Source organism: Tetrao urogallus (genome assembly GCF_951394365.1).
Source record: "Tetrao urogallus genome assembly, chromosome: Z".
Classification (NCBI taxonomy): domain Eukaryota; kingdom Metazoa; phylum Chordata; class Aves; order Galliformes; family Phasianidae; genus Tetrao; species Tetrao urogallus.
In genome coordinates, this window is record NC_136816.1 from 68,482,257 (window position 1) to 68,496,911 (window position 14,655).

At 40.1% G+C, this 14,655-nt stretch overlaps 1 protein-coding gene across 20 annotated transcripts in view; it reads right to left on the minus strand.

Annotated features, from left to right (window-relative positions):
* Window positions 1–14,655, minus strand: part of CELF4 (CUGBP Elav-like family member 4) — a gene marked incomplete at both ends in the record, with an annotated part of 677,504 nt that overhangs the window by 66,898 nt on the left and 595,951 nt on the right. For all 20 annotated transcript variants that reach the window (XM_079548776.1, XM_079548766.1, XM_079548777.1 and 17 more), the window contains one exon: window positions 10,586–10,665. In XM_079548776.1, the coding sequence (XP_079404902.1) occupies window positions 10,586–10,665 (80 nt within the window). The remainder of the gene's footprint in view (window positions 1–10,585; window positions 10,666–14,655) is intronic.

Below are 14,655 nucleotides of genomic sequence, written 5' to 3' on the forward strand. Positions count from 1 at the left end.
GCTATTTAGAAAAATGAAAGCAATAAATAAGTATTTTTTTGTTTGTTTTTGATTTTGCTATTTTAAGAAAATAAAAAAAAATTAAAAAAAATTTCAAAAGAAAATTTTTTTGGTTTCTCTTTTCCACTAAGAGCAATATTGTATTGAAGAGAATGTGTTTTTAGTTTTGTATTCACTAAAATGTAGTTTCTCTGGAAATATTCTACGAATGAGAAATGTTGATTTGACATGGTGGCTTTTTAAAATAAATTATTATTATTATTATTACTGAGAAAATGTTTGATATCTGCACTATAGAACCCTGTTAAAGCTATAGTTGGAATGATCACAGCCTAAAAGAGACAGTACCTCTCATTTGATTCAAATAGAAAAGAATGAAAATGAGAAGTAGAATAACTCCAGCGCCACAAAGTGAACTGTCTATTGTCACAGCACACTAGCATCAAAATCAGATGCACTGCTGATGTGCAAGTAGCACAGAAGAACACTGCAGTGGCACTGAGTTGTAAACATGCTGCACACAACTGGGCATCCGAGATTACAGTCATGATGTACCATTTTGGACTTTTATAGCATAAAGGATATTTCTTGATTGGGATAGTTAGAAGAATTTGCATTATTGCATCATATTTAAATTGAAGATCCCATTGTGCAACTGTGGTCATTAATTATACAATGACCACATTATATAATTATATATACACACACATATATGTATATAAAATATTATATATATTATATATATTCTTCTATAGATAAATAGGGTCATTAATTGATATAAATTTCTCCTTGCAAGGGGGTATTACCCATGCACTACAATGGTGAAGGAGGTGGTCACCTGAAACTACGAGGTAAACTGGTATAAACTCAGTCAGGCTTAGTGGAACAAGAAGTTGGCTTATGCTGAAAAACCCACCTCCACTGCATTTCACTCCACCAAGACTGAAACCTGTCTCCTTTCTGCTGGATGACACTTGGCAGGCACTATTCTCTGTGAGTACTATGCGGACCTTTAGGTTGAGAAGTCAAGCAAACTTCTTTGCCCGATTTCACTTGCCAGAGAATATCTGAGGCAAAGATATTAGTGTCTGATCAGATGCCTTACAATTATGAATTTGTGTTGATTTTGATTGAGGGTCATATCTGAAAGCTATTGCTTTGATATAAATACATTTTTGTCCTTTAAAATTTCCTTTAAAATTAATCTTGATCTTTGCATAACCAATCTAGATAATAAGTACTGAATCGATTCACATTGGTTGTGTTTTTGAAAGGGATAGCAGTCTGCCCATTACTATGATCTCTCTGCCTTCTTTACAAGAATGTTATCAGTTCAGATCACACTTCTGAGCTGGGCTAGGAAGAAGTGGATTAAAGGATAACAAGCAGAAGCATTCAGAGTGATTTAAAGTTGATCCAGAGACCACTTAAATAAAACAGATGGTCCCATTCTTTAAATGAGGTTAGAACAAAAAGCCAACCAACCAACCAAAAAAAAAAAAAAAAAAAAAGGACAGACAGAGGAAGAATGAACCCCACCTCATAATAAGCAGAGCAGTAAGGAGTATCCTCATTTCTCTCCATGATGGGGAGACCATGTGCTCATTGCAGAAAGATGGAGCACCCTACAGAAGATGGGGGACTTCCCTGATGTGTATGGAGCACTTTATACCATGTAAATGGCTCTGATCTCCCAGAAAGGTCAGCACTTGTGAGTTATTTTAACCTCCTCCCAGCTCCTAATCTCATCCAGCTCAAACAGATGTTAAGAGTGGTGAGCCTCCCAGAGACCTCTGTGGCATCAGGATTTGGCCAAACTGGACTACAACATCATCCAGCTCTTGATTTCCCCCAGCCACCTCCGCAGCTGTTAATTTATTTCCAAACTTCCCTTGGACTCATAAAGAGACATTATGGTGCTAATTAGCTCCCTTTGTCTAAGGTGAGGCTGTGTGGCTCATGAGCAGTTATCGCTCTCATCCCATTTGGAAGCAATGAATTCTGTGATTCAGAAGGAAGACAGAGTGAGGAAGGCTGGGGGAGATGGCTATTGAAACCCATCATGTCCCACAGGTCTCTTCACTGTCCTGCCAGATGCCTGTGTGGCTACGGCAATGTGACTGGAGAAGAAAAGCAGCTCTGATGAGTGTTCCAGCCCCAAAAGGCTGTCTTCAGTGCCAGTATGATTCATACCCCCTGTCAAGCAGCAGGACTGCCTGGATTTCTATTCTGGGACCCAGAAACCTGTGATTTATTAGCTCATTTATGGAATAAGGGGGGAGGAGGGAATGCAGTCCTATGATTTTATTTTATATAGAAATTATTAAGGGAAATTATGTTAACTGGGACACTGCTGGCCCAAAGGATATGAAATCAGCTATCTTGGTGGCAGCAGTGGGGTAGGATAGTCCATGAACCTTAGTCTCTCTGTGACCAGAACCTGCTGCTCTGAGGAAGAGCAGCCTGAGATACCAGAAATCATTGGATTTTGGTAGGAATGACTGCAATTTAACATCCAGGTATTTGGTGTGTTGTTTCATCCCAACAGACAACACGTGACTTTATAAACAGTATTTAGGTAGCCTATTAGTAAAAACAATTCATTACTGGAAGGAGGGCTAGGCCTGCTGATGCTGAGTTATGAACTGACTCCTAATGCATTATTAATTTTTAATAATAGGAATGGGTGTGTTGTGTCTAGCCCTAAGTTAAGGAAGCCAGTCTGAGGGTTACAGAAAAGTGTTGCTTGGAGTGCATTTTCTTTTACAGAGCAGAAGATCAACAGAAGAAAAAAAACCAAAAACAAACAAAAACCAAATAGTATGAATTGGTATCCCCACTCTCTTCCATCAGTTCATCCATCATTATCAGTGTAAAATCAAACTTCAGCTTTCTCTATTAAGAAGGAGATGGACTTATGCTGGTTATAGACCACTCAGACATTATGGCCCTAGGTAAGTAACTTTAATGCAGATTCAGCAAAAAAATGTATGCAGCACTTTACATGCTGGAGTCATCAACTTTCTCCGAGAGTTATCTATTTCTATTATGCACCTGTCTACAGTTCTGTCCTTGCTACCTAGATACTTTGAAGACACCACTGGGAAGTGAGGTGGTGAACTGATACCTTCAAGTTTGGTCTTCTCAACTGTTTGTTTTTCAGGTTTAAGTAAATTTTAAAATCTACATCCACCAGTTATTACTTCTCTACTAGAATTAGGAACAAGAATTGCTGTGATTTTTGCTACAAACTGGCTAAAAATAAAGGTCAACTGTGTGCAAGACTTGTTCATTCTCACTGTATTTCCTCTTGTTGCTTCTTTTGCTTCTCTTTTGTGTCGCAGCTGTCAGGGGATCTTACAAATGACCTAACTGCAGCCATTTTTGGTGTCTATTCTAAATCATCATTTATATAAGAGAAACAGACGTCCCCCTGAAGGATCAATCTCTATCCATTAACTGTAAGAGAGGAGCATATGATAAGATTAGAGATGATCCCAAAGTTTTATGTTTTAACCAACACTTTGACATGCCAACCCCAGCCTTAGTTGGTAAGCTACTAAGTGTGGAGAGAATTCCATAACAGGTTTTTATGGTGCCTAACACAGTGGAATTCTTTGCAAGGCCAATGATAACTACATTTCCGTCAGCAGCAGTTGCGATGAATTACCATGGAGTTGCTATGAAATAGAAATCAACTAAAGTTTTCATGAGGGTGAAGAGCTTACTTCTATTGATGTGTGAGATGCAAACACGACGTTGTGGTTGTGCCCACTCAGCTCCTAGATTCCCTTAAGTGACTAATTTTATTGACTTCCTGAAGGTGTGTCCTGTTGGAGGTGAAATGTGCTACAAGGTTTAAGTGGAGTCTCCCAGACGGTGGGAAAGACAAATCCTCCTTCCGAGTACTAAAGGCTGCCGCGAGCCTAGAGGGAGAAGTGGATTGTCCAGCTGAATGTTCATGTGTTTGCGAAGAAGGGAGGAGAGACAAGGAAAGTTTCTCCTATGAAAGAAATGATCCAATTTGAAGCAAGTCCCTCATGGGAAGAGCTGTGACAGAGGCTGCTCTGTTCCTGTTAATTTTCACAGTGCAGCTGTCAGCGGGTCTGTAAATAGTACTCCGCGAAGCCAACACTTCCTATCCACACATCAACCATTCAATTAACAGAAGAACAGAAGAAGGAAATAAAGTGCACCACCGCCTTCTATCACAGCTTTGATGTTTCCCAGCAATTTATGAAAGTGTACACAAATCTAATTACAAGCCCCACTGCTTCCCATTTACATGGAGCTCCTCAAGTTCAGAGCTGTTTATATCAAAATAATTGTTAAAAATACCTCAGCTGATCTACAGCATTGTGGCCCCCCACTCACCGGAGCCGCCACGCTGCTCCTCCCAGGGAGATTCTGCCGACTCAGCGCTTTAGTGCCAGCATGCATGCATAATAAAAGCTGCTTCTCTGCCACTCTGCAAGCAAGGCACCTGGGCTACAACTTCATCATGCCCATGAAGGCCTATTTTCCTTCTTTCCTTCACCTGCTCTTTCTGCAGACTCTTACGGCTTGATCTTCCAACCTAAATATTCCTTTGCTGTGTTGACGGGGTGAAAACAGCTGCTCAACCAGTTTCCATAATGGGGCTGTGTCTGGAGTTAACTTCACAGTACTCTGCAAAACCTTAACTGCACTCTAGGAATGCTCAGCAATAACAATAGCAGTTGTCAATATGAGCTAGGGTTGGTTTCTTTGGCTGGGATATTCAGGAAAATATCCCATTTGCCATGAGTCTGAAAGAGGGCCACTACACATGAGGACAATTGTACTTGTTTTTTGGGGCAATTCTTGATTATCTTATATTTAAACCACTCTCACTCGGTGAAATAAATAGGTTAAAAACAAAAATTAGCAATCCTAATCTGTTATAGTATGAGAGCATAGACTGTACACTGTAAGACAATTAGAGCACCTCTTAATCTGACTATTAATTGTGCTTATTGGAAGTTTTGGAGCCATGGCTGGACTTCTGAGGACTGTGATAGGCATGGGATGAGTCAACCTTGTTGATGGTGTAGTGTCATTTGTATTTTGTTGATTAATTAAAAAAATAATAATAAATACAATAATTAGAGATCCAATTAGTCTGTAGCCTAACAAAACTTAGCCAGAATTGCATGATTATATACAGATGGTTTCTGACAAGAGATTTGAAGTTGTTTTTCTTATTTCTGTTGATTTTTGAGCTGCACAGAAAATAGAGAAATGGATGTCCCCAAGTTAGCAAAGTTTTGGGTGACAATACTTTTTTTTTGTTTTGTTTTTAAAATTTCAACTAATTTGAATCTTTCTCTGTGAGGCAGACATCTGTTCAGTGCTTGTATCCAAGTCTCACATTTTTCTTTCTTTTCACATAACCAAAGATTCCATCCAAAACATAATTTCATGGAAGATTTTCAGCCAGGCGTAGATAGACTTGGGGTGGTATTGCCCGGATACAGAAGAAATGCTGTGGTTTCATGAAGCTGATGCAGAGGCTTCTATAGCAAAACAAAACAGGATCTAGCTTGTGTAATGGTGGAAACCACCTCACAGTGTTTTGGAGACCTTAACAGTCTCAAAATTCATTAATAAGAGAGATACAGAATGAATATAGTACTGAGAGTTGGAACATTAGGCAAGTTCAGAAGGCACCTGAAGAATTAGGTATCAGAGGAATCAGAGGAGGGGATGCCTGGTTTCTGAGTCTCATACTGTTCTAGAATCATCGAATCATAGACTCGTTTGAGTTGGAATGGACCCTTGAAGGTCATCTAGTCAAACTCCCTTGCAGTGAACAAGGACACCTACAGCTTGATCAGGTGCTCAGAGTCCAGTCCAGCCGGACTCCAAATGACTCCAGGGATGGGGCATCCACCACCTCTCCAAGCAATGTGTTCATATGCCTAACTGCTCTTACTGTAACAAACTTCTGCCTAATATACAGTCTAAATCCCCCCTCTTACAGTTTGAAACCATTTCCCCTTGTCCTGCTAAAGAGTCTGTCTCCTTCTTCATAACAGCCCCCCTTTAGACACTGAAAGGGCACTGTCAGATCTCCCTTTAACTGGTCAGAGAACACCTAGAATAGGGTTCAGTTCCCTTTGCATTAGACATGAAGGACGTGAACAGCATCAGTGTCTGACTTGTATTGACTTGTAGATGTCTAATCTGGGATGGAGTTACCAAAGCTTTTAGCTCTGGCAAGATTACTGTGGAAGTGGCAGTGGACCAGAAGGACTTCAGACGGCAAGGGTGCATCACAGAGAGAAAAGGCAACTGCAGCCTTCCAAATATTTGCATGAAGCAAGTGTTTTTGCTTTTGTTTTAAAGCAGTGAGGGTCCTTTTCCATTCTCCAATGCACTTCGGGTTACTAACCACTGGATCTGAGAGAACATGGGAATCTGACACCTGGAATTAACTGAAAAGCACACTTCTATGTGTGTTTTGGTTCAACAGGTTTCAAAATCTATTTCTCTAAAATATAATACTTCCAGAGGTATCTATTTCTATTGATTGTAATAGAAACTTAGATGACAAGCACTTAGATGACAAGCTCATACTTCCTAAACTTTTAGATGTCTAAACTTAGGTGAGACAAGTCCCACCTGAGGTATTCAATCTAATACCACTATGGAGATATTCGTTTTAATTATTTAAAGGGATTTCTATTCTAATTAATGAAAGGGAAGGGCATGCTGAAAAGAAAATTTATCCCATTCTAGCACAAATAGGTAAGGGCAAGAAAGCATGAAGCTCTAGAAATGTGTCTCCTTTTTTAGGAAGACGTTTGCAGTAGATTAAAATTTTTTAGACTGTTAAAGCTAAATCAAGTGAAACACAATCTTAATTCCTACTTGCCATATTTGTCTTAACACACACACACACACACACACAAAAAAAAAAAAAAAAAAAAAAAAAAAAAAAATTTAGCTAGCAGTACTGCTTTACCCTTCCAGAAACAAGAATTTCTGAGGTACCATGGTATGAAATCATCAAAGATATGCAAAAGTAGTATGATATGTATCCCTGCATACTAGCATAAACACTACTGAAATTTTGAAATTTTGGTATTAGTGATAGCGGATGGAGAAGGGTTTATTCTGCATGGGTGGAGGAACAAGGCCACATCTTCGATGTTTTGTGCAGAATGACTCTTCAACGTTTGGCTGTTGCCTGGATATGAAGACAAGGAGAGAAAGAGAAAACTGAGCTGAAGATGATGCCTAGGTAGGTGCATGACTGACAGGCAGGATGATAATGTTGTCCATAGTGATTGAAAATGGAGGTGAAGGAGAGAGGAGGCGGAGTTTGGGAGGAAAAGTTTAAGAGCTCTGTTTTATACATTGTGAGCTTGATTTGACAGCTAGGCATCCATCCATTAGGAGAGGCTGGAAAGACAGGCCAAGGTTTCAGTTTGGTCAGGAGTCAGTTCTTTAGTAGAGAAGTTAGATCTGCAAACTGTCACTTCAGAAATGGTCGCTGAATTCATGTTGGTGAACAAGGCTGCTGAGGACAAGAGCTGGATGAAGAAGTGAAGAGAATCAAGGAAAGAGACCTGTTTATGCCCCTTATGGGTGAGGAAGAGATGTGCGAAAGGACAGAGTAACCATAGCTGAAGGTAAAGGGCAAATTATAGTTAAAAATACATGCAGAAGTACATGAAAATGATGATCTCTCACTAGGGAGGACATGAAGGACAAGTCTAACACTATTCTAAAGCTGATGAGTTGATAGACAATATAATTTAAAAAGACCCAAAAATAAAGCACTCTTGGCAGGTAGATACAGAGGGAACTTTGGGCCTGCTCAGAAGTAAGGGATTTTAGGAAAGTTATTTCTCAAAGCAATTGCTTTGTGCTCAAATTTGGAAGTTGTATACCTGCTTGTTAGGCCCTTAGGAGAAAACAGAACCTTGCATGGAGAAGTGGGCTTGTGACGGATGACAGTCAGGCACCTGTCCAAGGAAAGGTTAATAAAAAGGAAAAAAAAGAAAAAAAACTTTCATAAAAGAAAGTTGCCTTTTGAAACTATTAGGGAACATATGTTGTGTGAACAGGAAGTCACAGTAGAGCAATAATCCTGACAGCTGTGGAGAAACAGGAGTCTGCCGCAGGAATGAACGGCTCGAGACCTGACAAGAATGATGATGGATGCCCCGTTGGTAGTACACGAGGACAAGGCAGGAGACGTTTAAATTGGCTGAACCACAGGAACAACTTTGAGTTGGCATCACAGTCAGACAAATGAGGCCAGTCCTAATGGCGAGAGAGATGGGAGGGGGAGCTGGAGGAAGATGGCAGCAACGCGCCCCTCCTTTCCAAGGACGAGGCCTACATCGCCATCTCACCACGAGGTGGCTGCATTTCTCTGTGAACATCCAAGCCCTGAATGAAGCTGCATGCAAACCCCGAAGCACCCTGAAAATGAGAATGAGAGCGGTGATCACTTGCAGAATTTGGCCCATATCTTTCCAAGTGTCCAAATTGTTCTGAGGCCCTCTGTGAATAGCGCTGTGTGCTCAATGTCTTGATGAAGTGTCAAGTCACTTGACAGGTCCTCACTAGTTTGTTGAGCCATGGTAGCTGTCTGTGTACCTGCTAATAGCTCATGGGAAATGTGAGGAAGTGTCTCATAATTTAGCTCAAAACAAAGAGGTCAAAACATAATTTTCTCCTTGCATTTTCTGTGAACTAATAGCATGTGCATGGAGTACTGCTGAGGTTCAGCTGATTCATGGAAACTTGTCAAGTCATTCAAATTTATGAGTGTGGAATGTGTTTAGTGAGAGTTAAAGTGCAGTGCTTTTTAGAGACCTAGATCTGATTATTCAAGAACCACGTGTTAGGTTATTCTAAAGCAAGTATTTGATTAAATAAGTCAACAAGAATAATGGTCCCATGAAAAACTGATGAAAAGGCCATATTCTGCACTATTTTTTTTTTGCACATCCTCAGTTGACTTCAGCAGCATGGAACAAAAATTTGTTCCAAGGTGGTTGAGATGGGTATTTCTTCTTATCTGAACAGTGCTGACAATAGGAAGGATAAGAATATTTTGGATATAGTAGATCTAGATAAAATCTTCAACTCTCCTTGGATTTTTTTCTGCTTTCTTCTCTGTTTTGCTCTCATCAATATCACCCAAATTTCTAAGGGGACTGGAACTGACATTTTATTATACCGTCTAGTGATAAAGACTAAAGACTCTGGAATTGCCATTACTGATGTCATCTACAGACACTATCTCTTTGGATGATAGTTTTTAAGACATTAGAATACTTCATTGACCTATTCCAGGAAAGATGATCATATTTCACAATGCAGTTTTCAGCATTAAGCCCCCCATGTTGTTATATTCTAGAAAGTCTCCAAGTCTTGATTATTAAGAATTCAAAAAGTGGATACCCCATCTTCTAATACCTTCATTAGCAAATGTGTACCATTCTCTAATCCGATTTATCTAAGCGTGGGTTCTAAAAAATAAGATTTAATGATTTGCTTCTTCTTATCAGAAATCTCTTTCCATGTGAAGAACTTTCCATTTCCATCTCTACACAGACTTAGAGACAAGCTGCCCATCTGCCAGGTCTATTTTAATATTATTAGGATAAACTCATGAATTGAGATTAGAGGTCCTCACTAAAACAAAGACTTTGCTATATTAAATATTTAAGAATGAGAATCCCTGTATCCTTTACAAGTTGTCAGCGTGCTTCTTAGACCTCCATAATTTACACCACAAATAATTAGTAACAAAAATAATAAGCCATTAAAATAAACCCAAACATACTGGATTAGATTGTCTTTCTGTACTGATAATGGAATGACTTACATTCCTTCAGGTCTGCATCGCGGTTTACAAGAATCATTCTGCACAGAAAATACATTTGCATTTTAATTTCCACTTCCTGAGCTATCAGTTTGGAAACCTCATTTTACAAAACATTAGCCCAAGCAGAGTGATCCCTCAAACATTTCCTGGGAGCATCAGTAGTTTGACAGACTGTCTTTCAAATGCTGGATGTAGGGAAGACCACATTTATGCTGAGGTAGACTCTTATGCAGTAGCATAGAAGTGTACTTCTCTGTGTTGTGTCTCTGGCATCTACTGCCATTACGTGAACATGCTGTTTTCTGCTCAATTCTGGCAAAAAGTTTTTCTTCCTTCACATAGAGGCAGGGACTCTTTGTGGAAGGAAAATGAAGAAGCCCTTAGGTACAAATTTGTGCTTTATTCATCTCTCTGCAACTTAGGTAAGTGGCTCATGGTGATTTTGATTCAATTGTGGTGCATATTTGGCACCTCTGAACCACGTCTTTTTTTCCAGTGCATCAAAACTGCTGGTGACAGAACATATCACTCCTTGGGGTTCTGTGCTTTCATGAAATGACAGCATCATCCTGGCATTTCCTTTAATGAGTTAAACACACCCAAAGCTCCACATGCCATCTTCCTATAGTGTGAGTAGCAGATCATACATAAGTCATTCCTCCTACCATATCAGGCCACGGGATCAACTCTTGCTTTTCATGTTACAGAGCTACTCACCGGCATTGTCTGGCTGCCATGCAAGGCATTGATAGCTGCTTGGGCCTCTGCATGCGAAGAATATTTCACAAATGCACACCCTAGAAAAAGAAAAAGAAGAACATAAGAAAGGTTCCGTGGCTACCAATGACAGAACATTTAAATATTTTATCTTGTCCTCAGAACTGGTGATAGGGAAGGTAGTGCAGAAAGCATAACAAGCAAACTGGTTATTCCTTTCCAAAGTCCAGCCATAGGCAGTTCAAGGACTTCTTGAGGCAAAGCTAGATAGTCCCATGCTGCTTGCGTATAATTTGGGTGGACACAAACTTAGAGAGAACCTTCTGAAACGACTTATCTTTTGACCTTTATAGCTTCCCATGTTAGCACTGCACAGTTTTATAATTTACTGTGTGAAAATGACTTTCCTTTTATTTGTATTAAACATACTCCGGAACACTCCTCTCTCCAGTGTTCTGGAAAAGAGTAAGGAAATGAACAAAAGCAGAAAGCTTCCCATTCCTGTTACGTGCCACCACAGGACAGCTGTAGGGAAGGCATTCAGCTTGTTTCAAATACACAAGGTATCTGTCTTATATCACTGCTTGGTAGAAGTCCACTACAGAGGCTGCTCAGATCTTGTCCTGGCTCTGAGCAGCTTTGGTCTGACAAAGCATGACATATCTTCTGATAAACAAATGAAAATGGGATATGCATGTGATGACTGCCATCTTTATACCACTGAAACCTGAATTATACAGTGAATATTATATCATAAGCTACTTTACCACGGCTTTCCTGTACACATCAGAGAAATGTGGGCAGTGCTCCTCTAGCCTACACTGCCATGTGAAGAATCTCACACTGTCTGAACTCTTACAAAAGATTCCAGGGCAGAAAGGTGCCTTTATGAATATATGCCAGAGTGCAGAAATGATCAACACTTCAAAGGGTCACATGCATCACAAGAGTGGGGGAAAGTATTGCTAACACTCTTAGCTACAAGCAAATTGACTCAGAGGGAGGAATAGTAATTTCCATATGCTAAGGAGGATTTTGGAACAGATTGGAAGAGATCTGAGAAGTTCTGGCTTCCATCCCCTTTCATTACTATTAAAGACTCTTGAGCTTTTAATCAATTTGCAAAGCCCTAGTTGTTTCCCTGAAGGAGTGCCGAACACTCATGAGGGATGCCAGCCCTGACAACAGGACAGCTGTCCTTCATTTCCTTTGTAGAATCTTTAGAAGGTCAACAAACCATCACGGATCCATGCAGTGCATGGTGGGAACTGCAGCACTACAATACCTCACTTACAAAAGTAGAAGAATGAGCCCCGAAGGTGTCTATAATCATCACTATGAGCTGGCAGAAGTGGAATCAAAGAAAGCAATGATAGTCCCCTTCTAAAAAGAACACATACGTATGCTACACATACAGTAGCTATCAGCTACTGGTTAGGATGCCTTCACTTTGCATTCCCTCATACCCCTGTGCTCAGACTGTATTTCAGGAGAAGCATAATGATTGTTGCTAATAGTAGGATCTAATTTACAAGGAGCTGAGAGGAGACAATCACAGGAAAATGAGATAGATAAACTTCAGCTAGAAACAATGGAGATCAATTATGACATAATCGCAGCCCAGCATTCCCAGGCTCCTGAGATTCTGTGCCTCCCTCTTCATTAATCAGAGATAATCCAGAATTAGGATGTTTAATTATTTGCACAGATTCTTTTGTACTTTATGCCTCTAAAAATAAGATGCTTATTAGCAAATATACAAAGGCATTCCAAAATCAGTTACCCACTGCATTTAGAGGAGAATTTTTGGCTACAGTGTTGCTGTCATGTTGAGGGCTTCAGGTGAAATTCTTCACTTCACTCTCTTCAGGTGAAATTCACCTCTGTGCTGAGGAACCTGATGGATGAGTGGAGCTGGATAAAGGTGGGAATGAGGGGAGCAGGAGGCCTTTGTTTTGTTTAATGCCTTATATGCTAATGAGAGTCCTCCATTGCTTTTTCCTACTGCTTCCTACTTGGGTTTTGAGACAGAAGGACAAATGAAAACTCAGTTTTCACATATGTATAATGTCAAAGAAACATTTTGTTCCCTTTGTGTGCTCAATCGGATGGCTTTTGTACACAACATGAAATGTGTACACAATTATCTCTCTGCCCTTTGTCACCAGGATCGTGCCCAGGATCTCATGAGCTGAGAATATGAGTCACAGCACTCCTCAAAACAATGGTGTCCTTGTGACAGGAGCAGTTCTGGAGTTAGAAGGGATTTTGACATGCAAAGAGATATACAACCAGGCTGAGCAGGGAGATACATGTGCACGGGTGTTGGGCTTTGTGGGTTTTTTTTGGTGAGTGTGTGTGTTTTTGGGTTTTTTTTTTTTGTTTTGTTTTGTTTTGTTTTGTTTTGTTTTTGTTTTTCTCTTTCTTTTTCTTTCCTTATTTCAAGATTATAGAGCTGGAAGGGCTGCTCTGACTATCTTGTCAACAAGACTGCAGAGTCAGAGCCTAAGGTATCATTGGAGAAGGTGTAAGACTCCACTTGCAGGACTTCTGGTGTAATGGGAAGTCTTTGCTTTCTGAGATACTAAAATAGACTACTGCTGAATTAGAAAATAAAAATAAATTATATGAGAAAACAATAAGGAGAGTATCCAGAAAGCAGCAACGCAGACACTATGGGTCCTGCTGGATTGTTAATCTGGATCTAATCTCACTGTGGCTTTCACACCTGTGGAATCCTGTGATCCTCTATGCTGTTGAGCACTGTTGAGCTTTACTCAGATTGATGTAGGGAAGCTCATTCCTTTCCCACCTCTCCCAGCACAGACATTCTGCACTTCCTTCAGCAGAAAAATGCCCTAATCCCCGTTTTTCTGACACCTTGCATGCTTCAGCAGCAACTGTGTCTGTCTGGCCCTGGGTGACTGATGCAGATGTCCAGAGGCCCTCATGGCTCCAGACATCCACCCATGGATTCAGGCAAGGCTGAAAGGGCTTTCTGGCTGTGACTGAGCTGTGATGGTATTCTCTGGGAAGTTGAAATTCAAAGTAATGATTGCATCGAGGTATTTGGAGGGGTAGGAATTTCACCGCAGGGATATATGGTGAAGATTCATATAATGGGTTTGCTAGGACCAGAGCGATCTGATTGCTATCTGGTGCTTAGTTGATCTGCCTAAACTCAGTTTGGGTGGAATTTACACTTTATGGGCCTTGCCCAAAATAAATATCTCACAAGTGATATGTGCCACATTGGTTTCTAGCAGATGGAAGACATTACAGACTGGGAATAACTTTGTGGGAGTTGTGGCTTGCCTGACTGTCTCCTAAAATAAGGGCACTACCCTTAAGTTTTCTACAGGATTGAATGCTCTTTGTGTGTATGTATCTGTGCGTGTGTGTAAATTAGGAGCTTCACATTCTCAGTAAACAGCACCAGCAAATGGAAGCTGGAGCCTCTGTCAAGGCTCAGTATTGATCCTGAACAGTTCAGTGAAATCAAGCCTGAGACTGCAGCCTGCTAGCACTAATAATTAAACTGGTTAGCAATATGGAGCTGCCACTCAGATTTGGACTTATAATGAAATTGTTTAAGAAAAAAAGAGAAAGAAAGAACAAGAATGAATACAAGTCTGTAGTTTGGATTTCCTTTGAAACCTTTTTCTTACAGAGCTCACACATTATTTCCTTTATTATTACTCTGTTTAACTCCTTTGTCATTAGATTTTGTTCCGTACAAATCCAGGTAGAGGTGGATTTTTTTTGTTATTTTTTTTTTGGCTTTAACTCAATTCGCTGATTTCTTCAGTGACAGGAGTGCTGAAATATCTGCCACTGAGCAATGGTTGGAGCTCCTCTTGGTGAACCAAGCCTTTGGGTCTCATGAAGTTAAAGTAGCGATAAAATTTAAGAAAGGTGTCCACAGTTTATTTTAAGCCACTTATATAAGGAAGATTGGGCTTTGCTGACTTACATCAAAATATTGCCCTATAATGCCAGAGTGAAATCATTTTGGGCCACCAGTGACTTTACAGAATAGCAATATCTTTCTCTAGTGTATCACTGTGATT